This window comes from Periplaneta americana, chromosome 14, assembly GCF_040183065.1.
Source record: "Periplaneta americana isolate PAMFEO1 chromosome 14, P.americana_PAMFEO1_priV1, whole genome shotgun sequence".
Lineage (NCBI taxonomy): Eukaryota > Metazoa > Arthropoda > Insecta > Blattodea > Blattidae > Periplaneta > Periplaneta americana.
The window spans coordinates 144,299,854-144,325,701 of NC_091130.1; the positions used below are offsets into that span (position 1 = coordinate 144,299,854).

The 25,848-nt window shown below is 35.4% G+C and overlaps 1 protein-coding gene across 1 annotated transcript; it reads left to right on the top strand.

Moving 5' to 3' along the window:
* The first annotated feature begins 2,600 nt into the window (after window positions 1-2,600).
* On the top strand, window positions 2,601-25,487 carry LOC138713803 (protein DR_1172-like). Its single transcript, XM_069846229.1, has 3 exons — window positions 2,601-2,725; window positions 20,234-20,606; window positions 25,050-25,487. Exons 1-3 carry the CDS (start codon window positions 2,675-2,677, stop codon window positions 25,436-25,438), a joined length of 813 nt encoding a protein of 270 aa, XP_069702330.1. The 5' UTR covers window positions 2,601-2,674; the 3' UTR covers window positions 25,439-25,487.
* Window positions 25,488-25,848: the final 361 nt, after the last annotated feature.

The window sequence follows — 25,848 nt, forward strand, 5'->3', positions numbered from 1 at the left end:
CTGGAGTTTGGGATCGTGTTCGCAGGTCAATGAGACATCGATGTGAGGTCTGTATTCAAGCAGGAGGTGGACATTTTGAACATCTTCTGTAATGACAACGACCTGCGGAAAGAAAAACGTTCCGGTGAATTTCAGTGTTTTGAAGGCCATAACTCGGAAATGAAGCATTTCCGGACACATGTTGCAATGAACTATTTTGATTGTCTACATGTGGGAAATACATACCTGAAATTATGCCCCGTATTTTTGAAACACCCTGTATATATGTATATATATATATATATATATATATATATATATATATATATATATATATATATATATATATATAATTTGAACTGGTAATGAAAATAACTTGAAAACGGCTGAACGGATTTTAATAAATGAGTCATCATTTTGAAGCTTGGAACCCAAAGTTTTTGAGAAAAATAGTAGTTTTCAGTGAAATGTCAATTTTCCTATATAATTTTCCAAAACCCATCTGTCGTCAGTTTTGGGAAATAATGGGTTTTCAGAATAAAACAAAACACACACACACACTGCAATAAACAATATTACACGAAGGCCATGATCTGCAGGATTGCTGACATATTTAGAGCTCAGATTCTCTGACACCATAATTCCAATAGCTATGTCGATCTTCATTTGTGTAATTTTTCTAGAACATCTCAAGACTTACTAAAAATAATTTACAGGTCTGATTCTCTGGTGCGTAATTTTCTGAATGCAGTTGTGCATTGGATTTTAGAAACTACAAAACTTAAGAAGTTTTGATGACATTATTACATTAAAATTTGAATATTATCACAGTTTATGCCATGATGTATTTGTCACTAATGATATACATTAATGCTATTGATATATCGATGATATGAAAGTGAACCCTTTTGGGGTTATATATGTAGGCGTAGAGAATATCTTAAATTAGTTCTTAATATCTATAATTTACAGAGTAACGGCTATAGTATATGTAGAGTTACTGAAAACTACAAAACTTACGTAACATAACAATATTGCTATTAAAATGAAAAATTTTTATAGTTATTACTGAAGTGGTGTGGGTCTTTTTTTATATATTTAATGGCTGGGCGGTGTAGATACTTTTATGTGTGATTCTCTGATTTTTCTAGGATGCAGTGCAGTAATATGGAAGAGGCGTTAGTAAATTGAGTCATGCTTTCTATTTTAGCTGCATCTTACCAAATTAATTTCATATTCCTTTGGTTGAATCGATTAAATCTGAGATCGCTGCCAAGCATATCATTTTGCTGTAGGGAGAACTCAAAGAACTGAAGATAGATGTGTTCAAGAAAAAGCATTTTGTGCGAGATCGTGCGTATTTGCTTGTTTTCCGCACAGAACCAATACGCGGTAAGTGTGAAATATCACATTCAGTATTCCCAACGTAACACACATAACAATTTCCCTCTTCTTACCGCTTAAGCGCGACATTCATTTTACTGCTTTAGGCTTTTAACATATTATTTTTAGAGACGTTTAACATAGTAATAATTATAAATTGGAAACTTACCACTGCAATTTCACCTAAATTGCAATGTTAATTATTGTTTTTAAATATTTGCAAAAAATAAGTAAAGTCTACTACTCCACGAAACTTATTGCATTCTTGATACAAGTAACATTAAGGAAGCCGTGAAAAAATCAACTAGATTCCAGATGCGGATGTTATTACTGCAATATGTTATATAAATAATATTGTTAAAATAATTAAATGAAAAATAAATCATTACATAACCTTACCGTTTGTTTTAAGTTCGCATTTATAGACTGGGGGAAAAAAAAGACAGACGTATATCACGGCCTGCTGGAGTATAGTAAAGACAGAAAACATTTTATAGCAACAATTTTGAAGAAAGATATTTTGGTTTTCCGAAGTTGGCGTCATTAAACAGAAAGCAACATGGAGATTTCATTGCAACTAATTATAAATTCGTCTTTCAGGTATGTAATAAACGATCTTCGCACAAAATAATGTACGATACACGAGCGGTATGTTTGTTTTCATGTTCTTGGAAATTAAAAAAGCTCAACTACGTTTCGCTTTTTCAATCTTTTCCTTGAACATGAAAACTTCAACATACCGCTCTTGTAACGTATATTACTATAGCATAAAAGACTTTAAAGAGAAAGCTTTTTAAAAGAGATATTTTTGAGAGGATTATTGAGTTACTACGTTGCTTTAAATGCTACATCTTCATCATTATGGAAGCAAATACATTTCAAAATGTTTGGTAATCTTTCTGGAAAATAAATATGAATAATATAATTTCAACTTATAATTATCTAAATTTACAGCATTTGTTGTACAAGCCACTAGTAGTTATTGTAACGTACACAAAATGCTGCAAGTCAAAGTGTTTTACCTTGAATCAGTTAATAATGTTGACGTATATAGAGGAATAATCAACATCCAGAACATGTGTTTGATACTAATTCCAAGGATTTCTTATAAATCTTTTTGGACGTGTTTCACCTGTAGAACTCTCTGGTATTACCAATTGCGAAACTTTTAGAACGATAATTGTTGACTCAGCTTTCATTTATTACGTCAGAAAATATGTTATTCAACCAATTGCTTAGTGGAATATAAATTGAATTGGAGCTTCGACTGAAACCAGAATTTCCTCACTAATTCCTGGGACTTCAACGAATAATGGCTGCTAAAATCGTCCTCTCCGCTTGTGTTGTACTGCTTGTGTTACAGGTACGTGTAAGAGGTTAAGTGAGTGAAGTACTAGGTGAATAACGAAGTTTTTAGAATGGGTATAGTCTAGATCAGGCATGTCAATTGATGCCCACAGGAGCAAGCGCGCGCTTTAGAGCCCAGAAGAGCCTGAGCGCTTTACAGCGTAAAGGAAAGAGACAGACGAAAGAGGTGGTATATGCCGCTTAGTCGAGCTATATTCAGGGATGGCCAGCACTGATTCAATAGATAAAGGGAAGAGAACTTATTAAAACTGTATCCATGGTAATTTTTAGATTTGCCTGAGAAGTATAAGTGCGTTATAAGACTGTAAGTTTTAATTTTAATGTTCATTTTTCACAAGTTTGATTTTTTTATTCAAAAGAAATTTTTTCTCAACTTTTTGTGTAGAAAAGTGAAATTTTCAGGTGTAGGCCTATTTATTTAGTAGCCTTATAGAATGTTTTCGTAAATCTAATATACCGTATATACAGTCCATGAGGATTTACTTATCTAGTCCCTTTTAGAAAGAGAGAGAATGCTCACCATCTCTCTCTACCCTCATTTATGATGGTCGACACTCCTTCAAACAACCACGAGTTACCAGTGGCGGCATTCTCTTCCTCTTCAAATTCTGACTCCACTCCGCCAGAAAGTTCGTCCGTGTCCGTGTCTCCAAATTGATTACGAACGAATAATAAATTTCCATCCACAAGTCCATCCTTCGCCCAATAAAATTGTTCAACCTTTTCTATGCGTTCACAGGCCTTCCTCAAATTTTCTTTCGTCACTTTTGCAAGTGCGCTCATTTTTAACCTGTTACACACGTTTTTTAAAAGTTCTGTTCGGGCGTTTCTTTCCTGGAGTTCGCAGTACACTTCCACTTCCGCTTCCGCTTTCTAGCGCTTCCTTTTGGTTTGTTTGTTTGTTTGTTTGTTTTTTCTATTTTAATCCTGTTAACACCACGAGATGATATATCTGTCGCTGCAGCAGTACTTTCGATAAAACTCGGCACAGATATTGTCTGTTTTCCGCATTTCAGTGCCTCATATTCTCCAGTAAAGAATTTATGTGCATTAATAACCATGTTCATACCGTCCGACTTCAAGGCTTATCCGCGTTTTCCCATATTGCCTACCATTATTATTAAATACAAGAGCACAACACTCATTACAATATTTAAGGTAACAGTGAAACCATGTATCTCCGAAAACATTTTAATTTGTGAATTATATTAAATTAAATTGGTACAACAAGATACAAACTCGTCCACACCTGTGGAGTAACGGTCAGCGCGTCTGGCCGCGAAACCAGGTGCCAGGGTTCGAATCCCGGTCGGGGCAAGTTACCTGGTTTTCCTCAACCCAATACGAGCAAATGCTGGGTAACTTTCGGTGGTGGACCCCGGACTCATTTCACCGGTATTATCACTTTCATTTCATTCAGACGCTAAATAATCTGAGATGTTGATACAGCGTCGTAAAATAACCTAATAAAAAAAAGATACAAACTCACTTCACTATTCACAAAATACTACTAACTAATGAACTCGAACAACCCCGAGACGCCACTGAGAGATCCACTAATTGGGTTTGCAAAAGTGTGAAGGGAGAAGGGAGGAGAAAGGGCATTCCAAGAATTGTACAAAAGGAAACCTCTTGCCCGTCACATCTGGTGGCAGTCGGTAGACAAGGACCTCAGACAAGGACAGTAGAAATCACGCCAACTTAATCCTCATGCACTGTACGTATTACTGAAGATAGTGTATTGAAAATTTTGAAAATATTCGCATGGAAATTGTTTGTAAGGAAATGAATTGCCGTCTATGCAGAAGTGTCTTCTTTGGTAGTCCAATATTTACCACTATCGCCATTAGCTATAGTCCGGATCAGCTTACTTAAGGGGAGAGGATGGTATTTTTTGGTGAAAAATGAGCAAATTAAAAAAAAATCTTTAAAATACTCTGTGATATGTGAGGAATGCATAGCAGAATATTTTGTAGGTATTTGTGCCCTTATCAGATGTTGAGACGCCATTTTTAAACTTCCAATGTTATGGATTTTTAAATCACTCGCCCCCTTTTATTGTTGTTTCCGGTAAATTGAATTTTCAAAAAAAAAAAAAAAAAAATCTTTAAAATACTCTTTGATATGTGTGGAATGCATTGCATAACATTTCGTGTGTATTTGTGCCCTTATCGGATGAGACGCCATTTTTAAACTTCCTGCGCTATGGATTTTTAAATCACTCGCTCCCTTTTATCGGTTTACAGTAACTTCATTTTTTTGCTACATTGCCAGACAAAATGGATGTAACTTCTGAACTATTAACCCTTTCCAGCCCAAATTAAATTGAAAATTAAAAAAAAATATTTTGACATGAAGGAGAAACGCTGACCGATAGTGTTTTGTTTCGGCATTTCAGGGGTGCCAGCTATCTTAAAAAATAACTAAGAATATGGCTATGATAACATATGGAGTCATTTGGCATTTTACATGCATTCTCAGAGCAGGTAAAGTGTATGATGCCATATGGAATCATTGGGCTGGAAAGGGTTAAAGATACATGCATGAAATTTAAAACACACATTCTTTAGACTATTAGGAAACTTTTCTCTGTAACAGAATTTTGTTAATTGATTTCATTTTCAAAACTAGGTCCGTTTGTTTGCAAGAAAGGAAATCAGAAAATTGTTATTAAATTTTAATTGTTTATTTTACAAACGTAGGGACTAATATCAAAATTCTGTTACAGACAGTTTTAGAACATACTTTTGCAAGTACATTACAAAAAAACGTTATGAATCTACATTTAAAATGGTTTAGATATGTCGATTTTAGTAAAATCCTGCATTGGGTATATTTTTTTTTTAAATCTGGGCCCCCAAATATATTTTTTTAAATATTTATTTTTGGTTGAGTTGCTAGAGCTGTGAGCTCTATACATACAAAAAATTAATATTTTACACCAAACAGGAAAAAAGTTAAAAAAAAAATACCATCCTCTCCCCTTAATACCCTAAGTGTGAAACCTAACAATTTCCCCCCCCCCCCATTACTACATATGCTAGTCGTTTATAGTAATTTTCAAGATGTCAAGTTGAATTTTCTTTTACCAAGTTTATTTCGAATTTCGAGTACTGACAAATACGGCATTTGGCACTTATTTTCTAATTGTTATGTTGGCAGCAATCATTTTGGTTTGCAGTAAAGAAAACTGATGAAATGGGAGTAACTAAGCTTTTGAAATTTCAACGTAATTAATAATTAATTAGTAATACCGGTATTAATATTAATTTCAATACATAATTCAGTTGTGTTGCGTTGTGATTCCAATTCAACACTGTATTCAGGTAACTGTAATTAAATAAGATATAACTTATACACCTACCTAGTATGAAACAATGTGGTTAATAAACAGATTTTTATTAAAATATCTTAGGAGTGCATATTATTTTAACTTAAAATACATAAGACTACTTACAGTTTTTAAGTAGAGTAAACATTTCAAAGTACTATTCTATTTTCGGAATTCGAGCTAATCATTTGATGCCACTGTTGAAATTGCATGGAAGATAAAAATCTGTGTAAGATTGCAGTGGTATATGCAATTTTAGAAGTTACGCGGTTTTTACATTGAGCGACTCAACTATTTTTGTTCATCTCGACATTGCATTCAACTTAAGTCCCACCTAGGGCGACTAACTTCAGAATCCGGTGAGTTCATTTCATGACGAAAATTACTTAAATTTTCTAAGCAACTCTATTTCTCCATTATTCCTGTACATTAATTTGATATCTATGCTGCAAGCTTATTTCTCCCATGTAGTACTTGGTGCCTACTGCTATAGATACATCACTTGAAAATAGGTCCCCAGCTAAGCTAATCAGTATCATATTCCCTCTCTGGACGGAGACGCTTAGTAAGCAGTAAGCATCTATACCAAATACGAGTACCTTACTAAATAATACACTAGACTCTACTGACAGCACCGGCTCTCGGCTGGCGCATGCGCACTAAAGTTTGCTTTATTACCGGTCATTTAAATCTTGCAATTTGTTGGTGGAAGAGAGTGAAGAAAGATGTTTCAGAAGTGTAATGCTGTGGGAAGTAGGTGTTTGGTATTAGATTTGCATATCTATACTAATAATAAATCTGTAGCCGAAATTTCTGTGGTAATTTTCGATTTTCCAAAAATAATTGATCCTAACATATATAATTAATCTCCCTGAAACCGAATATCGCTTTTTTGAAATTTTTGTTTGTATGTCTGTCTGTCTGTATGTTTGTTACCTTTTCACGCGATAATGGCTCAACGGATTTCGATGAAAATTGAAATATAAATTACGTTCGTTGTAACTTAGATTTTAGGCTATATGGCATTCAAAATACAATATTTAAAAGGGGGGTTATAAGGGTGCCTGAATTAAATAAATCGAAATATCTCGCTTATTATTGTTTTCTGTGAAAAATGTTACATAACAAAAGTTTCTTTAAAAATAATTTCCGATAAGCTTTATTCCTTGAAAAATTTTGATAGGACTGATATTTAATGAGATAAATGAGTTTTAAAATTAAAATAGGTGCCATCTAAGGCCGTGTAATGAATTAAAAAACAAATTACTTCGTCTATAAGGGCCCTTGGGCAGCAACAATCGAAAACTATGAAAGATAGCCTACAGAGAATGTTTCTGTGTTTGTATGAAATAATATCGGAAGCTAAATTAATCGATTTGTATAATTAATTATTAATTCATCATTGGAAAGTGTAGTTTCTCTAGATGGACATAATGCTATAATGTTATTACAGTAACTTCTGAGTGAATCGAGGACAGGTAAGATTAAAATAGCTTCTTATGCACAGAAAACTTGATAGGTTATTCTGTATATTCATGTTCTGTATTTCTTATAATAATGTTTATGAACATATTTAATTTTTTCTCAGAGAATTAACGAACAACGAGAGTGTATTGATTTAGTATGCAGTAATAGTACGTTAGCTTAGCAATCCATTATTTTATAATTCAAATTTTAACTATGCTCAATTGAATCGTGTTAAAATACATATGCAATAAATGCAATGCAAAAAAATTGGGTAATGAACCAAGCAGATTATGCTGCGCTGTTGTAAAAGTTGATCCTCCTGAGATTCAAGAGTTCCCACAACAAATTAAAAACTTTCTAATTAGAATACATCCGTTATCAACACACTTTTTCATAATATAATATAATATAAACATAATAATAAATCTGTAGCCAAAATTTTTCTGTTAATTTTCCCTTTTCCAAAAATAATTGGTAATAACAATTAAGAAACATGTTAAAGGAATTGTCATTACACCAAATGAGTGTCTCTGGATCAAAATGATGGCATTTTAATATGTTAAATACAATTTAAATTAAGTAACATATTAAACGATTTATCCTTCTATCAAACACGAATGTTCCCTGGATCAAATGTCCTATTTTAATTATGTAATTACTTTATATTTATTTCTAACGGGTGCAGCGGAGCGCACGGGTACGGCTAGTAGCGAAATAAATTTAGTGAGTGATATTTAAAGTTAAATCTATTTTGCAATGGCAAATAAAATAATTCTTGGTACTAACAGTATTTAAGTGTTTATGTTTACTGTAAACAAACTTACGTCGTATATACTGCAAATGTTAAAATAGAAATCATGGTCATTAAAGTCATATTAGAATATGTTTATTTTCTAAAATAACAAAATACAGCACGTACCTTGGAGTGACGCTATAATTTTCAAAGTTGGATTTAAAATGTTCATGTAAAAGAACTAATCATTCACAACACTGTCCACACCTGTGGAGTAACGGTTAGCGCGTCTATCCGCGAAACCAGGTGGCCCGGGTTCGATTCCCGGTCGGGGCAAGTTACCTGGTTGAGGTTTTTTCCGGGGTTTTCCCTCAACCCAACATGAGCAAATGCTAGGTAACTTTCGGTGTTGGACCTTGGACTCACTTCACCGGCATTATCACCTTCATCTCATTCAGACGCTAAATAGCCTAAGATGTTGATAAAGCGTCGTAAAATAACCTACTAAAGTAAAGTTCACAACACGATTTTTTAGTGTTTACTTTTGTGGTGATATGGTACGGTGCGTGATAAAATACATAGCCCTATTAAGCCTATACAACACGTGCCTCCATACAGAAACTCAGTTCTTTCCACACGCATATCTATATCATTTTTTAAATTGTAATTATGTTCAATACATCGAATAATAAAAATTCACTAGTCTAGAGCCTATTACCTATAGGCCCTAATATATAATATGTACAGTAGAAGTTCACCCCTTTTCACACACGTACAATAGTAATATGCGTTACAAGAGCGGTATGTTGACGTTTTCATGTTCGAGGAAAAGATTGAAAAAGCGAAACGTAGTTGAGCTTTTTTAATTTCCGAGAACATGAAAACAAACATACCGCTCGTGTATCGTACATTATTTTGTGGGAAGATCGTTTATTACATACTTGAAAGACGAATTTCTAACCAGTTGCAATGAAATCTCCATGTTGGTTTCTGTTTAATGACGGCAACTTCGGAAAACCAAAACATCTTTCTTCAACATTGTTGCTATAAAATGTTTTCTGTGTTTACTATACTCCAGCAGGCCGTGATATACGTATGTCTTTTTGCCCCCCCCCCCAGTCTATAAATGCGAACTTAAAACAAACGGTAAGGTTATGTAATGATTTATTTTTCATTTTAATATTTTAACAATATTATTTATATAACATATTGCAGTAATAACATCCGCATCTGGAATCTTGTTGATTTTTTCACGGCTTCCTTAATGTTACTTGTATCAGGAATGCAGTAAGTTTCGTGGAGTATTAGACTTTACTTAATTTTTGCAAATATTTAAAAACAATAATTAACATTGCAATTTAGGTGAAATTGCAATGGTAAGTTTCCAATTTATAATTATTACTATGTTAAACGTCTCTAAAAATAATATGTTAAAAGCCTAAAGCAGTAAAATGAATGTCGCGCTTAAGCGGTAAGAAGAGGGAAATTGTTATGTGTGTTACGTTGGGAATACTGAATGTGGTATTTCACACTTACCGCGTATTGATTCTGTGCGGAAAACAAGAAAATACGCACGATCTCGCACAAAACACTTTATTCTACATTCACTGACGACATTGTTGTTTTAACGGTAAGTTTCAGTACTTCCTGTTTTGAAGGTGTCTTGAAACGCTTTTTTGCGGTCTTATGTTTTTTTTCTTTGAAATGAAACGGATTTGCTGATCAATATTTCTGTTTGGGTTGCATTTAGATGGTTGTGGCAAGGCTGATTTCACAGAATTCTGCTTAGCTGCATTAATGATCGGGGCTACACCTCTTATAGCTTTCCTGAGTATATTTATTTCTTCTATTGAATTCAATTTCACCAAAATAGAATTAAATTCTCCTGAAACTTCAGTCTTCAGTTTTTCTACATCACTTGTTGTAAATGAACTGCTTCCCACTTCATTTAATATAGCATTTTTTTTTCGGAAAAATTTGGATCTTCTTCAATTATCAGCACATCTGAATCTTTGATTGCATCTTATGGCCCACAAGTAGTACCCAGTGACCGACAAACTAAGTGTATGTGCTTACACAGTTCCACCTAATGCTTGCGTCAATATACAGGGACATCATTTTATTTTTACTAACATTTTTAATATTGACCTGGCTATACCTTCGGATTAATGATTGAGACCCGGAAACACCGTTTGCTACCTCTTTCTACGACTGGAGTTCAATGATACTGGCGTAAAATACAAACAAATCACTTTACTAGGTACAAGAGGGAAGGAAAGTAGTTCATCCATTTAAGTAAAGTAGGAAATATCGCGATTTTGAGTTTGATAATTTTCATTAGGTTTTGTTTAATCAAAATACAGTACTGTATTAACAATAAGTGTTTTTACTCACGAACTGAGTTATCCATGCGAACGTATTCATTATGCAGTGTATATTATACTGTCTACAGCACATTAGCGTACGATATAGAGAATGAAGTTAAATTGAAAAATAATCATAATATGGATATATAAACACATTTTTGAAAATGGTGGCCGTTCATTTCGATACAGGCTTCAGTTCTTTTGTGCCTATTATCGCACTATAGACTATTGCATCTAATTCCAATTACCAGTTTCGTCCTTAATACTTAGTAACTCATGTTGGAATAATTCTGTACCTACTCTATAAAAGAGTACCTTACGTACTGTAAATTCAGTCTTCACGTCTGCCCGACCCGCACTGATAAAATTACTGAGACATGCTATCTACTGTCCGTCCAATTGGTTATGTCGCAGGATCGTAGAGAAGGGGGGAAATCACGTGATAGTTAATTACTTAACGAGGCCCTTTTATTTAAGTTATTTTAAACAGTTGGATAATATTACGTAGACGTCCAATTAATTACTAACAGAAATTAATGTTTTCAGAAAAGATCTAAGAAAGCCCAGCCACTAGTCTTTACAGTGGAGCGAGCAGAAGCAGGTGGGGGAAATCGGGATGCGACGTAGGCAAACGGACGACAGTACCTGTGCGAAAATATGATTCAATATTGGAAGTTTTCGTCACTGGAGAACGCGAACATATTTCTGAAACGTACTATAATCACTAACTCAGTACTGCGGCCTCGGTTCTATATGGACGACAGTTGGAACTTCGTTAGTAGAAGGGGTGGGAGTGAAGTACATTCAAAAACTCAGGTCCAATAAAAATTGAAGTAAAAATAAACTTATGTCCCTGTATATGCAACTAAACTTATGAATGCAAGCACAGCGGTGTTTACATATAAGAGAACATTGACAATTGGGTTCAACAAGATTCACAGTGTACAACTGAGGAACCTGAGATGATGACGAGGCAACAGTCCAACTATTGTCACCATTTGCGAGCACCAGGTCAGAACTCATCTCCATGGATTTATTATGGCGGGCTCGAAGATTTTTCAATTTGGAAGTTACTTTCCCTTTTTCACAAATGATTAGGCGGTCAAATAATTTTGTTTTAATTAATTGCGTGATAGCATGTATTGCTTTGTCCATTCTTTTGACTGTTTTGCCTCTCAAGAAGAGATGCTTCAGGGTTTTGTGCATAGATTCCTAATGCATATTTGTGTTGATACCAGCGTTTAGCCGGTAACAGTAAGTCCAAAAATTACAACACTTTACATAATTTTGCTGAAAATAAAATGAAAAATCTTTTGTTAGTTCGTCCTCATACAGTTGTTGCATACTTGCATCTAACATACGATGAAATGCAGTTTCATCGGTCTCTTGTAAAAGGGTCCTTAACAAATCGTATGTTTGTTTCTGCTTTTCTGAATCTTTAATTTTGTAAAGATTCTTCCGCCAGGCTCTAAGTACATGCCAAGTACAGGGACATCATTTTATTTTTACTAACATTCTGATATTAACCTAGCTATACCTTTGAATCAACGGTTGCTAACCCCTTCCACGACTGGAGTTCGATGGCCTAATATACAAACAAATCACTTTACTAGGTACGAGTATAGGAGGGAAGAAAAGTAATTCATCCTTTTTAGTTTGATAATTTTTATTAGGTTTTTGTTTAATCAGAATACATTACAGTATTAACAACGAGTGTTTTTACTCACGAACTGAGCTGTCCATGTGGACGTATTCATTATGCAGTGTATATTATACTGTCTACAGCACATTAGCGTACAATATAGAGAATGAAGTTAAATTAAAAAATAATCATAATATGGATATTTAAACACATTTTTCAAAATGGTGCCGGTTTATTTCGATACAGGCTACAGTTCTAATGTATGTCATTCCAATTACCAGTTTCGTCCTTCGTACTAGTAACTCATGTTCAAATAATTCTGTACTTACTCTATAAAAGAGTACCTTACGTACTGTAAATTCAGTCTTCACTTCTGCTCGATCCGAAAAGATAAAATTACTCAGACATGCTATCTACTGTCCGTCCAAGTGGTTATGTCGCAGGATCGTAGAAAGGAGGGAAATCACGTGACGGTTAATTACTTAACGAGGCCCTTTTAATTAAGTTATTTTAAACAGTTGTATGGGTATAATATTACGTATATGTCCAATTCCTAACAGAAATTAATGTTCTCAGAAAAGAGCTAAGACAGCCCAGCCACTAGCCTTTACCGAGAGGCGAATAGAAGCTGGTGGGGAAAACCGGAATGCGACGTAGGCAGATGGACGACAGTACCTGTGCGAAAATGATGCAATATTGAAAGCTCTTTCGTCATTGGAAAACTCGAACATATTTTTGGAAAGTACTGTGACGGTAAGGCTACTATGACTGTATATGTGGTCTTGGATCTGTGTGGAAGACGGTTGAAATTCATTAGTAGAAGGAGTGGGAGTGAAGTACATTCAAAAACTCAGGTGCAATAAAAATTGAAGCAAAAATAAAATGATGTCCCTGTACTATATAAACATTTATTTGCATTGCCCATTATGTCTTGCCAAGCGTTATAAGTGTCTGCCATGTCTGACATGAATACATTACAACTTATATTGCCAACTTTTCTTTTCACAGCTTCGGAAAATATCTTCAGACTTGTAGAATCCATTCGATTGGATATAAAAAAGGCACAAGGGTATCCTTGCCTTAGATTGTCAAGAACAAGCAAAGTTGTCATTTCGAAGCAGTGAGCACTCATGCCATGAATACTGTCGATGCATATACAGGGACATCATTTTATTTTTACTTCAATTTTTATTGTACCTGAGTTTTTGAATGTACTTCACTCCCACCCCTCTACTAGTAAACTCCAAGCGTCCTCCACACAGAACCGAGGCCGCGTATGTAGTACTGAGTTAGTGAGTATAGTGCGTTCCAGAAAAATGTTCACGTTTTCCAGTGACGAAAGAGCTTTCAATATTGGATCATATTTTCGCACAGGTACTGTCGTCCGTTTGCTTATGTCGCATCCCGATTTCTCCCACCTGCTTCTGTTAGCCCCTCTGTAAAGTCTAGTAGCTGGGCTGTCTTAGCTCTTTTCTGAAAACATTAATTTCTGTTAGGAATTGGACGTCTACGTAATATTATACAACTATTTAAAATAATTTAAATAAATGGACCTCGTTAAGTAATTAACTGTCACGTGATTCCCCCCCCCCCTTTCTATGACCCTGCGACAAAACCGCTTGAACGGACAGTAGATAGCATTTCTGAGTAATTTTATCATTTCGGATTGGGCAGAAGTGAAGATTGAATTTACAGTACGTAACGTACTCTTTTATAGAGTAGGTATAGAATTATTTCAACATGAGTTACTCGTACGAAGGACGAAACTGGTAATTGGAATTAGTCCATATTGCGATAATATGCACAAAAGAACTTAAGCCTGTATCGAAATGAACGGCCACCATTTAAAAAAAATGTGTTTAAATATACATATTATGATTATTTTTGAATTTAACTTCATTCTCTATATTGTACGCTAATGTGCTGTAACAGTACAAAATACACTGTATAATTAATACGTCCGAATGGACAGCTCAATTCGTGAGTAAAAACACTAAGTATTAATACAGTACTGTATTTTGATTAAACAAAAACCTAATGAAAATTATCAGACTCAAAATTGCGATATTTCCTAGTTTACATAAATGGATGAACTACTTTTCTTCCCTCCTATACCTAGTAAAGTGATTTGTTTGTATTTTACGGCAGTATCATCGAAATCCAGTCTAGGAAGGGGGAGCAAGCGGTGTTTCCGGTTCTAGACCTTTAATCCAAAGATATAGCCAGGTTGATATTAAAACTGTTAGTAAAAATAAAATGATGTCCCCGTATTATGATGTCTGACCCGAATTTTTTAAGTATTTCTTCTTGTGACTCTGTCATTATTCCAAGAATAAAATCATTTTTCAGAAGTTGTAGAATGATACCCTGTGGCTTATACATTAAAATGAAACTGTTATCCGACTGTTTTTCTGCCTCTACCCAAGCCTCCACACTGACTGTATCATTGGAGTGTCTAACTGCTTCATTGTTCAAAGAAAATTCTCTCTCGATGTTATACAGATCATGTTTTCTTATTAGATGTTTTCGCTTCAGTTCTTCTTTGGTCACAGAAGACCGTACATTTGTTAAGATTTCGTCATATGGCACTTTCATTGCAATTTTAGTGGCAATTTCTTTGCGTTCATCGGAATGTAGATGTAACTGGGCTAACTCATTTTTATGACCCACATGCGTTGCACAATATTCCACAAGTACCCGCCCATCATCATGGAAAATTGTTTTCATCCTTGCAGGACAGTAGCCATCGATTTTTTATTAACCCTTTATTTTCAGCTCTCGCTTTCTGCTATCAGGCGAAACTTTGGGAGTGTATACTCTATTTTTTTTTCATGGAGTGCAGTTTCATAGAAAGGACTTTGCCGACAGACCTTCTACTGCCCCCTACTAATTGATTGTCATAAATAAATGTCTTCCTTACTGTGACGGAAATCTTGTCTTCTCTTACTAGTAACCAATCACAACCCTCGTTCAGAAGAATTGACAGGTGCCCATCAAATCCATGTGGAGGCAGAGTTGCCGCATCTTTTCCGAATTTCAAGAATCCCGTCAGTTTCGCTGCATAATTTCGAAGGTCACCAGGATTGTGGCAACTGTGCAATGTTGGGACGAGGGGACAGGATGGAATTATCAGAGTTGTTTGTGTAGGAAGTCGTAAATCTGTAAGTGGGTGTTCAAAGGAGCCACCGAACTGCACTCCTTGAAATAAAATAAGGTATAGTATACTTTATTTTTTTTCATGGGGTGCAGTTTCATAGAAAGGACTTTGCCGACAGACCCTCTACTGCCCCCTACTAATTGATTGTCATAAATAAATGTCTTCCTTACTGTGACGGAAATCTTGTCTTCTCTTACTAGTAACCAATCACAACCCTCGTTCAGAAGAATTGACAGGTGCCCGTCAAATCCATGTGGAGGCAGAGTTGCCGCATCTTTTCCGAATTTCAAGAATCCCGTCAGTTTCGCTGCATAATTTCGAAGGTCACCAGGATTGTGGCAACTGTGCAATGTTGGGACGAGGGGACAGGATGGAATTATCAGAGTTGTTTGTGTAGGAAGTCGTAAATCTGTAAGTGGGTGTTCAAAGGAGCCACCGAACTGCACTCCTTGAAATAAAGTAAGGTATACCCAGACCGATGACAATAGAAAGTAGCCGACTTTGATTTACAAGCTAAGACCTTTTCTGCTCTCGTCTTGAGAAACAAAGCAACGTCGCCATCTTCAACCGTTCTCTTCCAGCTGTAGAAGTCTAAATGCTTCATGTACGTGATGTTTAAAATTTCGTGGTCACAACATGCTTGGAATATACCATGTACATCAACGAGTTCCATTTCTTTTACGCACACATCCAATCTAACATCAACTGAACCACCAACCACCGAAACATTGAAATGAAAATTGTATTTTCAATAATTGAGGCGCTGACATGGGAAAGGTAGTAACTGCCAAAAACAAAATTTTTCAGGGGAAGCAAAAAACAAATTTATGAACACTTTCTCACTTACATTATTACAGAAACTGCTTTAAATGAAAGGCATACACTCATGTTTGTGTTACATATGAAATTTGAAAAGTCTGGCACATATTTATCTGTGAAATCCTATTTTATGAAAATACAACATTGAAATCACTCCTTAGTCAAACTGAGAATTAACGTTATTTATACATTATACACAAATTTTTCGGTAAAATGCATGATACTTTTCATCGAGGAAGTCTAACATAGATAACAAGTCTCTCTTTTTGGCATCAGGGACGACTGGTCTTCTTTCAAGGCGTTGCAAGCAATGCAAGTTAGTGATTGACGTTAATGACTGTCCTTTCTTAAAAATCCTGTGCTCTGTCCACATTTCAAGGTCATTAAATGACTGTCTTGTTTTTATTAGAGGAAAATCAGCTCTTGAGAGTCTAATCCTGTTGAGGGTGCTGATTTTGATAGGAGTTGTATTAGAAAACTTGTCACATTCTGCAGAAAAGTCGAAGAAATCCTCATCCTTCATCATTATTACATTATTAGGCCTTACCTCTTCTGGAACCATGGTCTTGCCTCCTTATTTTCTTTTCTCTATGATGCCAAATTCCCTATCACATGGCGTGTAGGAATGTTCTGAAACCAGGAATTTCAAGTCCACTGAATCAAAATGTTTCTTGGCAATAATGTAAATCAGGACCATTAGAATTACCCGATTCTTATTCTGCCCTGCACAGTTATCAGTCCATATTTGTCTAGACACACTCTGATGTTGTAAAAGGAGTTACTACCTTCTCCGCGCCAACAGCTGTGCACATACAACTTACAACATCTAGTGACTACGTTTCCAACTTCGTTTCATTACATACGGGTATACTACCTTCTCTGTGCCATTGGCATGGCCATTTACTACCTTCTCAATGAAAAACCTAAAAATTCGAATTTTTGGCAGTTACGACCTTTCCCATGTCAATGCCTCAATTGTTTCTTTTAAAATTATTCATGTTTATTTTTTATTTCATCATCGTTAATTAAAACTTTTCTAACACTTGTTTATATTATTTAGGTTACGTTATAGCTTCTGCTATATGATATTATGGACAGTCACGTATCAGAGATTGTTTAATACTAAGATTTATTACAAATCAACTGCCAAGTGACGTTGATTACTGGGATCCGGATAATTGAAGTGGAATGCAACTTTTTAATAAAAATGAAACTGAATCAACAAAACCTTCTTGACTAGTAACCGCCTACAGAGTTCAATTAAGAAACCATAGTTGGCGCAACTGATAACAAGAAAACAGCTAATCATAACACACTACTGGCATCTAGCGTAATATTTGTAATGTTGAGATGGTACAATATTACATTTGAAGACAGTTGTATTTTCGTAAATCAATTAATATTTCATTGTATTGGAGTATTTCGTTACTTCTAATCTTTATATACTTTCTTCTAATCGTGTAATATTCAATTGAATCGGTTATTGTTGAAAGGAACCAAGTCCACTTTTTACAGTTTTGAGATAATAGAAAAAAACTGTTTTGTGAGTAATCTAACGAAGATTAAACCAACATATATTGTGCACATAAAATATAGGCATACAGAATTAGTTTAGAATCATAAAAATATTCACACGGTCATTAGGATCTTTCTAATCTAGGAAACACGTCATTGGACTTAGTTCCTTTCAACATGGAAATGCTCTATTTATAAAAATGTAAACACATTTTGGCCTATAAGAACAAATTGGGAATTTATTAAATCGTCTATAATGCATGTCTTAAGGAAAAAATCAACTATGAAACATATTACTTGCATGGTGCATTATAACATACATTATTTTTACAAAATACAAAGAATGTTTACAGTAGTCATACACCTTTGTAATGAGAATAACTCATAAAACAAAACAACGTTTTTAAAATATCCATACTATTTGATTGAATTAACTAATATTATTCTTGGGTAAATACAGAACAACAGTACAAATAAATTACTGTTTTCAATAAAGTAGGTTTTCTTTTGTTCCGTTGTCCACTGCAATATTTCATCATAGAAATCTTTGCTATCTCCTGATGTAGTAACATAACGACTAACTTTCCTCACATCTCCTAGTTTGCTTGTTTTGATTGGAACTCGTCCTTCAGGATAGACCTTCTGTAATAGGCTACTAAGATTACAATTTCTAGTGTATTCCTTCTTCCATTATCTTATAATGTTATCAAGTACAGAATAATCAAATCTGAACATTTAATGCGACAAACAACTAGTTATCAACAATCAGTCTCTGCAGACTCATAAAACCCGCGAAATATTGACTGTTAGCACAGGGCCGCCAACCCGGAATCTTCGTCGTTCCGTGTTGAAAAGCACTATCTACAGGAGTTAGTTCCTTTCAACACCGAATGACAAGATTGACCACCTCAAATAAAGCACAAGGAATAGGAGTAATAAGTCCGTTCCAACCCCAATAGATGCAGCTTGCTTTCTACATTACAAATCGATAAAAAAAATAAATTGACAAAAATGTGGAATTAGTTCCTTTCAACAACGAATGATTCAATTAAATCCCACTCGAGTTTTGATTTTCTCTTGATAATGGGACATTGATTGCGGAACTGTGTCATAGTATTCTTGCATTCACTATTCAGTCAAGATTTTTGGACACATCTGAGTTAAGTACAGTTCCGATTATGGATTTCCTGATGACTTCAAGAACGACTTGAGGAAGGAGCGAAACAATGTCTGAGTTCAACGTATCTTTTCTGATATTTGTATGTATGTATGTATTTATTCACACTGCAATGGGTATATACCCGGTGGCAGTGGTAACTAATTACACTCAATAATGACAATAATAAACTTATTAATTAAAAATACAATAATGATAATACTAATAATTAATACTAATAATAATAATAATAATAATAATAACAACAACAGGGAATATACTAAATTAAATGAAACGATCACTTAAAATAACATTTGAAATATTCTAGTTTGTATCTTAAAACTAAGATCGAACTAAAATCCACGAGTATATGTTCATATCTGCACAAGTACCTTTCAACATTACACTCATTTCGCTGTCAACTCACTCACTGCACTGGAACTACGACACATTTCACTGATTCTATCCTGATTTCACTAACACTTCAAAAACATTTCACTGTTCAAATACTTTGCACTGCCACTATAACCTATACAGCTTCACTGACAGGAACACGTTTCACTTACACAGCACACTTCACTGACACGACATACTTCTTCACTGATACAACACACTTCACTGACACAACATAATTCTTCACTGATACAACACTTCAATAACAACATATCGTTTACACCCTTTAAGTACTGTGTATAATTACCGTCTATTAGTAAGGTCCTTAAGCCTATTTTTAAATACATTTTTGGTTGTTGGTAAAGCCTTTAGTAAGTCTGCAGGTAAAGCATTCCAGTCCCTGATAGTACGATTGAGAAAAGAAAACTTTCCAGTGTCCGTCCTCTGCCTTCTTTCCCTCAATTTATATGAGTGGTCGTTCCTTGAAGAGTAATTTGGCGGCTGCAACCTATTTTTTATTTCTTTCCAGGCAGGCTCACCTCTGTATGTTTTGAACAGTGCGCATAATCGAATTCGCGTTCTCCTGTCCGTGAGTGTGTCCCATTTTAATGGTGAATTTTTCCGACAACACTTAAGAGCCCGTTTTTGAATCTTTTCCAGTGTCTTAATATGTTCTAATCTGTAAGGATCCCAACATGCAGCACCATATTCCATTACTGGACGTACTAGTGATTTATATGCAATCTCTTTGGATTTATCAGAACCTTTTCTTAGTACCCTCATCACAAAGTGTAACGCTCTCCATGCTTTTCCCGCTGTGTCTGTAACGTGTTCCCCCCAGCCGAGATCGCTGCTAAATGTTATTCCGAGGTATTTACATTTGTTAACTTCCGGAATGGTTTCTTCGATGGATCCTGATTTCAGGCAAGCTGTGCTTCTGTTCTACTTCGCCGTGGTCTCAGCGACTTCATAAATGACAGCTCATCGAAACTGTCTCTTGTTGAAACCGCAGCCAAAAACAAGATAGATGAAATAATAAACAACCTCGAGAAAATTGTGGAGCAAATTAAACAACAGGCGCAAGAACTCGCGAAGAAAGCGGCGGCCATCATACAGGAAATAGAAGATAGGGCAAAACAGGCCGTGCAGAATGCCATAGACATCTTCGACGATCTGAAGCAGCTAATTGAAGACAAGGTGAATGACTTGAAAGATAAGGCTGAGGCATTAGGAGAAGGAGTCAAAACTTGCGTTGCCAACAACGAAGACAAAGCCAAGGCAATTATACAAACGGCAGGTGAGTTTGTATTCAATAGTAAGTTTATAACCAGACTTCGAGACTTTGGACCCGATACAATAAGTTTACTGTGCATGTACAGGGACATCATTTTATTTTTACTAACATTTTTAACATTAACCTGGTTATATCTTCGGATTAAAGATCTAGAACCGGAAACACCGCTTGCTCCCCCTTCCAAGACTGAAGTTCGATGATACTGGCGTAAAATAGAAATCACTCTACTAGGTATAGGAGGGAAGAAAAGTAGTTCATCCTTTATGTAAACTAGGAAATATTACAATTTTGAGTTTGATTATTTTCATTAGGTTTTGTTTAATCAAAATACAGTACTGTATTAAGAATGAGTGTTTTTACTCACGAACTGAGTTATCCATGAGAACGTATTCATTATGCAGTGTATATTATACTGTCTACAGCACATTAGCGTACAATATAGAGAATGAAGCTAAATTAAAAAATAATCATAATATGGATATTTAAACACATTTTTGAAAATGGTGGCCGTTCATTTCGAAACAGGCTTCAATTCTTTTGTGCATATTATCGCACTATAGATTAAGGTACCTAATGCCAATTACCATTTTCGTCCTTCGTACGAGTAACTCATGTTGAAATAATTCTATACCTACTCTATAAAAGAGTACCTTACGTACTGTAAATTTAATCTTCACTTCTGCCCGATCCGAAAAAATAAAATTACTCAGAAATGCTATCTTCTATCCATTCAAGTGGTTATGTCGGAGGGTCGTAGAAAGGGGGAGGGGAATCACGTGACAGTTAATGACTTAACGAGGCCCTTTTATTTAAGTTATTTTAAACAATTTTATAATATTACGTAGATGTCCAATTCCTAACAGAAATTAATGTTTTCAGAAAAGAGCTAAGACAGCCCAGCTACTAGACTTTGCAGAGGGGCGAACAGAAGAGGTTCCCCCGGGATGCGACCTAGGCAAACGGACGACAGTATCTGTGCGAATATATGATTCAGTATTGAAAGCTCTTTCGTCACTGGAAAACGGGAACATATTTCTGGAACGTACTGTGGTGGACGGTTCTGTGTGATGGACGGTTGGAAGTTTACTAGTAGAGGGGGTGAGAGTGAAGTACATTCAAAAACTCAGGTACAATAAAAATTGAAGTAAAAATAAAATGATGTCCCTGTACTATAGGTTGTTGACTCGCTGCAGGTAGTGAAAGGTAGAGATGTGTTGGGATAACAACGTTGCTGTTTAGAGTAGAGTACGGTAGTATGGGGGAACACAAGATTCTGAAAGTAAATATGCATTACACAATGACAATGTCAAAAAAATGTGAAAAGCATTTATTCTCCTGTCTTTTATAAGCATTTGTGTTTAAATATAGACAGTGTTAATGGTGGAAATAAACATGTAGCAGTTGTAATATCTTCATTTATACTATTGGTCGTCTTTAGGAAGTGCAGTTACAGTACCGAATGCAATGTACTACGGTACAAGATACATTTTCTGTGTCTCAAACATAAATCTTTTTCGGTTATCTGCCAAACACAGTTTGTATTGTAAAAAGCTGCCCTCTACATCGCATGATGTGATAGGAGCAAAACGAAAAAACCTAACATCATTGCAGTCTCTAAGAGACAGTCCTTCATTCTCGGGTGACTCTTGTCCACTAATTTGCTGTTTATATTACACAATGTTCCATATCCGTTATTTTTACATAAAATTGATTTCCACTTCTGTTTTACACGTTCAGTAACCGGTGTACTTGATGTCTCATTAATTCTCTGTGTCATTTCCTCAACTAATTTGAGGGCTTCCGGCATCTCTTGCTCTGAATTTTCTAACCGTGTAATAGTTCCAGACACAGTTTGAAAATAGGTCTGTATGAAAACCAAATTATTCATCAGAACCTTCAAATCCAGAGCGTTTTCCTTTGCGTATTTGTTGTCATTCATTCTACAGTACCCCCACCCACTGTACGCTTCACCACTATACTGTTTTCGCTGTAAGAAAAATCCTAATGTAAACATAAACACGTTGCTGTCATACCCGTGATTGGCTCCCAGTCGAAACAATCACATGACGCAGGAAAATATAGTTCGTATTTGGAAACCACAAACTTGTATTATTTCAAAATAAAAAGTTGAATTCTAGTTGTTAAACACGATGAAACATTTAACTTCACTCATGTATAAAACGCTATGTAAAAGAAAAGCTACTTTTATATTTTGTTATGTACTATGAACGCGGATGAATACCAACAGTAATACCGAGGTAGTCTGTTCTTGTAACAAGCTTGCGTCATTTGAGCTTGTAGCTGTTCACGTAAGCACGTGGTGCTGAAGTATGGCTTCTGTGTCCTCAACTGTCCATTGTGAAGACATAAGACTTAAAAATAATTTAATTGAAGTAATTATAAAGTAAATGTTTCCAACGCAAACGGATGCAGAGTAGTGAGGTTAGGCCTACTTGACGAGTAACGGGAAATGTTTAACATGAAACAGAATGTACAACAGTAGGTGGGAACACGTACTGAGAATCTATGGCGCCAAACAGCGGCCAATGAAGCCTCACTTCAGTCACGTGCTATTGTTTACATTAGGATTTTTCTTACAGCGAAAAGATTATATACTCAGTACGCCGTTATGCAGATTTCCCACTGAACTGCTCTATCGGGTCCGAAGTCTCGAAGCCTAGTTATAAAAATACCATTAATTTGCTTCATTATCGTTTTCATCATAAGGACGTTCTTCTGCATACAGTTTCAACCGATAAATAATGCCTCCAAGATATCTGTAAACGTCACCGTTTTCTCTATATACATGGTAATTGAGCACAATTTCCTCGATGTGTCTTGAATTTAAAACTTAGGACTTCTTTATGGGATGACGTATTGCCATATGACCTGCCATTAATTCATTTATTAATAACTGATTGTCATTTTGGTCCTTCTGCAAGTTTTCTATGAACTTCCATAGGTTAGCATGGTGAATTACTATAGGGCTATTCCATATCAAATCGACCGAAATATAGAGAAAATTGACCTTGCAATTTTTAAATACAATGAAACTTTTTCTGTCCGTAGACAACTATGATACAATGCTTTGTGCAAAGTTTGAAGCATTAGAACTTCATAGTGTTTAAATTAAAAATATTTTAATTTATCGTATTTTCATAAAATTAGCAACTTTAAACTGTTGTGGCTCCGAAACCCTTTCACCCAATGATCAAAATCATGGTTTATTTTGATGCTGAATAGTTAGAGTTTATATTGACATGTAAACAGTTTTTCTTACTTTTTATGGAAATGGAGAAATTTAGATTTTTCTTAATTAAGACACCTTTGCCCACGAAAAAATATTTTTAAAATATATAGTTAGATTCCTCATTGAAAGTACAAATAAACACGTATTTTTTACTGGTGCACCGTTAATAAGAGAGTATTGAAAAATCAAATAAAGAAAATAAATAGTACGCGCGTGAAGTAACAAGCTGACTGTGAGGCGGGAGCTAGCCTAGGCAAGCAAGGCCAGGAGACATAAACATGTGATGTTTCGTCTAGTAGCGCATAGCTGGGCTAGCTTTATCACAGGTTTTCATAAACACAGGAGTAAAATGACGCCCAACGCTCGCTTATCTTCATCTCTCGGCCAGTCCGTGCTGTGTTGTGCCGTTCAAGTCTAGGCGTGTGAAAATAATTTATTTAATACCCTCGAAACTTATTGCCGAGCCACTAAGCAAACAATGCCGAATCCCTCTCAATAATGCAAGGTTTTTTCTCAATATTTTTTTACAGTTTTACAAATGGGCAAAAAGCCTAAAAGAAGAAAAATCAGATTATCAGTCTCTCTGTATACAATAAAAATAAATATTACTTATCATAACCTACTAAATGTAATTATAATTGTAATTGTATTCTTTATATTGTAGTTGTAATCCCCTGGTAGAGGGAAGAGAAGGCCTGATGGCCTTATCTCTACCAGTTTAATAAATAAATAAATAAATAAATAAATAAATAAATAAATAAGATAAATAAATAAAGAAATAAAGAAATAAATAAATAAATAAATAAATAAATAAATAAATAAATAAATAAATAAATAAATAAATAAAGAAATAATTGTCAGCTTCAAAATGAGCTCCCGTTCAATGTTCTGCAGTAAATGGTTCCAGAGTTCTGAGCGCTGAAAGAGGCTTGTTTTTATAAAATACGCTAAATTTGTCGCTCAATAGTACGAAAACCGTTTGACTTTCGATAGTGTTTTTGAAAATGCACTCTCCTCAGCACCTTGTATAAATAGGGAAAAAATTAGAGTATTAAAAAATGCGAGGTTTATACTGATCGATTTCATATTATGGAATAGCCCATACATTGTTTTTAATTTGAAGTGCCATCCTTCTATTGTATTGTATTGTAATTTGAATTCGAGTTTGGTTTATCTGTATTCTGTCGTGTTCTCAGAGAGCGATGTCCAGAGCTGCGTTTCTAGCGTGGTAGCAACTGGAAAGCCTTTGGTTACCAATCTTACCGAGGCTGTTCAGAAGGTAACGGATCTGGAGACCATAATTGCTTCGCTCGTGGCCAAGTGTTTGCCCAGCGGAGCGAGCTTCGTCACTGCCCTGCCCTGCTTCGCCCTTAACTCAATCCCCATTATCGACGATGCCAAAAATGACATCAGCGTCATCACGCAGGACGTGGGCGAGATAATAAAGCTGGCCCCTCAGCTCAAGACGGAGCTGGACACTTGCGCCGACCAGGCGAAAGCAACCGCAACACAGGTGCAGCAGATTATCCAGGACATAAACTCGTGCGTCAGCGATTACATGACCAGCACCGCCGCTTCCGCCTAGAGAAGTGAGGATTGTAAATAAAATACCAAAAAGGAATTTCGAAAAAAAAGCATTCTTATTACACCACTGCACCAGTTGTCCTTTACAGATTTTCAGTTCCTAACACGTTCAATACCTTATCCAATTCCACGCTCAGACTTACCCTCTACTAGATCTATACCGTATTTTCGCGTGTATTAGCCGCACTCATATATAAAAAGACATTCTTATTACACCACTGCTCCAGTTGTCCTTTACAGATTTTTAGTTCCTAACACGTTCAATACCTTATCAAATTCCACGCTCAGACTTACCCTCTACTAGACCTATACCGTATTTTCGCGTGTATTAGCCGCACTCGTATATAAAAAGGGGTCCACACCTGTGGAGTAACGGTCAGCGCATCTGGCTGCGAAACCAGGTGGCCCGGG

Coding starts and splice junctions, on each gene's coding strand:
- LOC138713803 (XM_069846229.1), top strand. CDS start 2,675: ATGGCTGCTAAAATCGTCCTCTCCGCTTGTGTTGTACTGCTTGTGTTA. Junction 2,726..20,233: donor TTGTACTGCTTGTGTTACAG/GTACGTGTAAGA, acceptor TCCTGATTTCAG/GCAAGCTGTGCTTCTGTTCT. Junction 20,607..25,049: donor GGCAATTATACAAACGGCAG/GTGAGTTTGTAT, acceptor TCGTGTTCTCAG/AGAGCGATGTCCAGAGCTGC.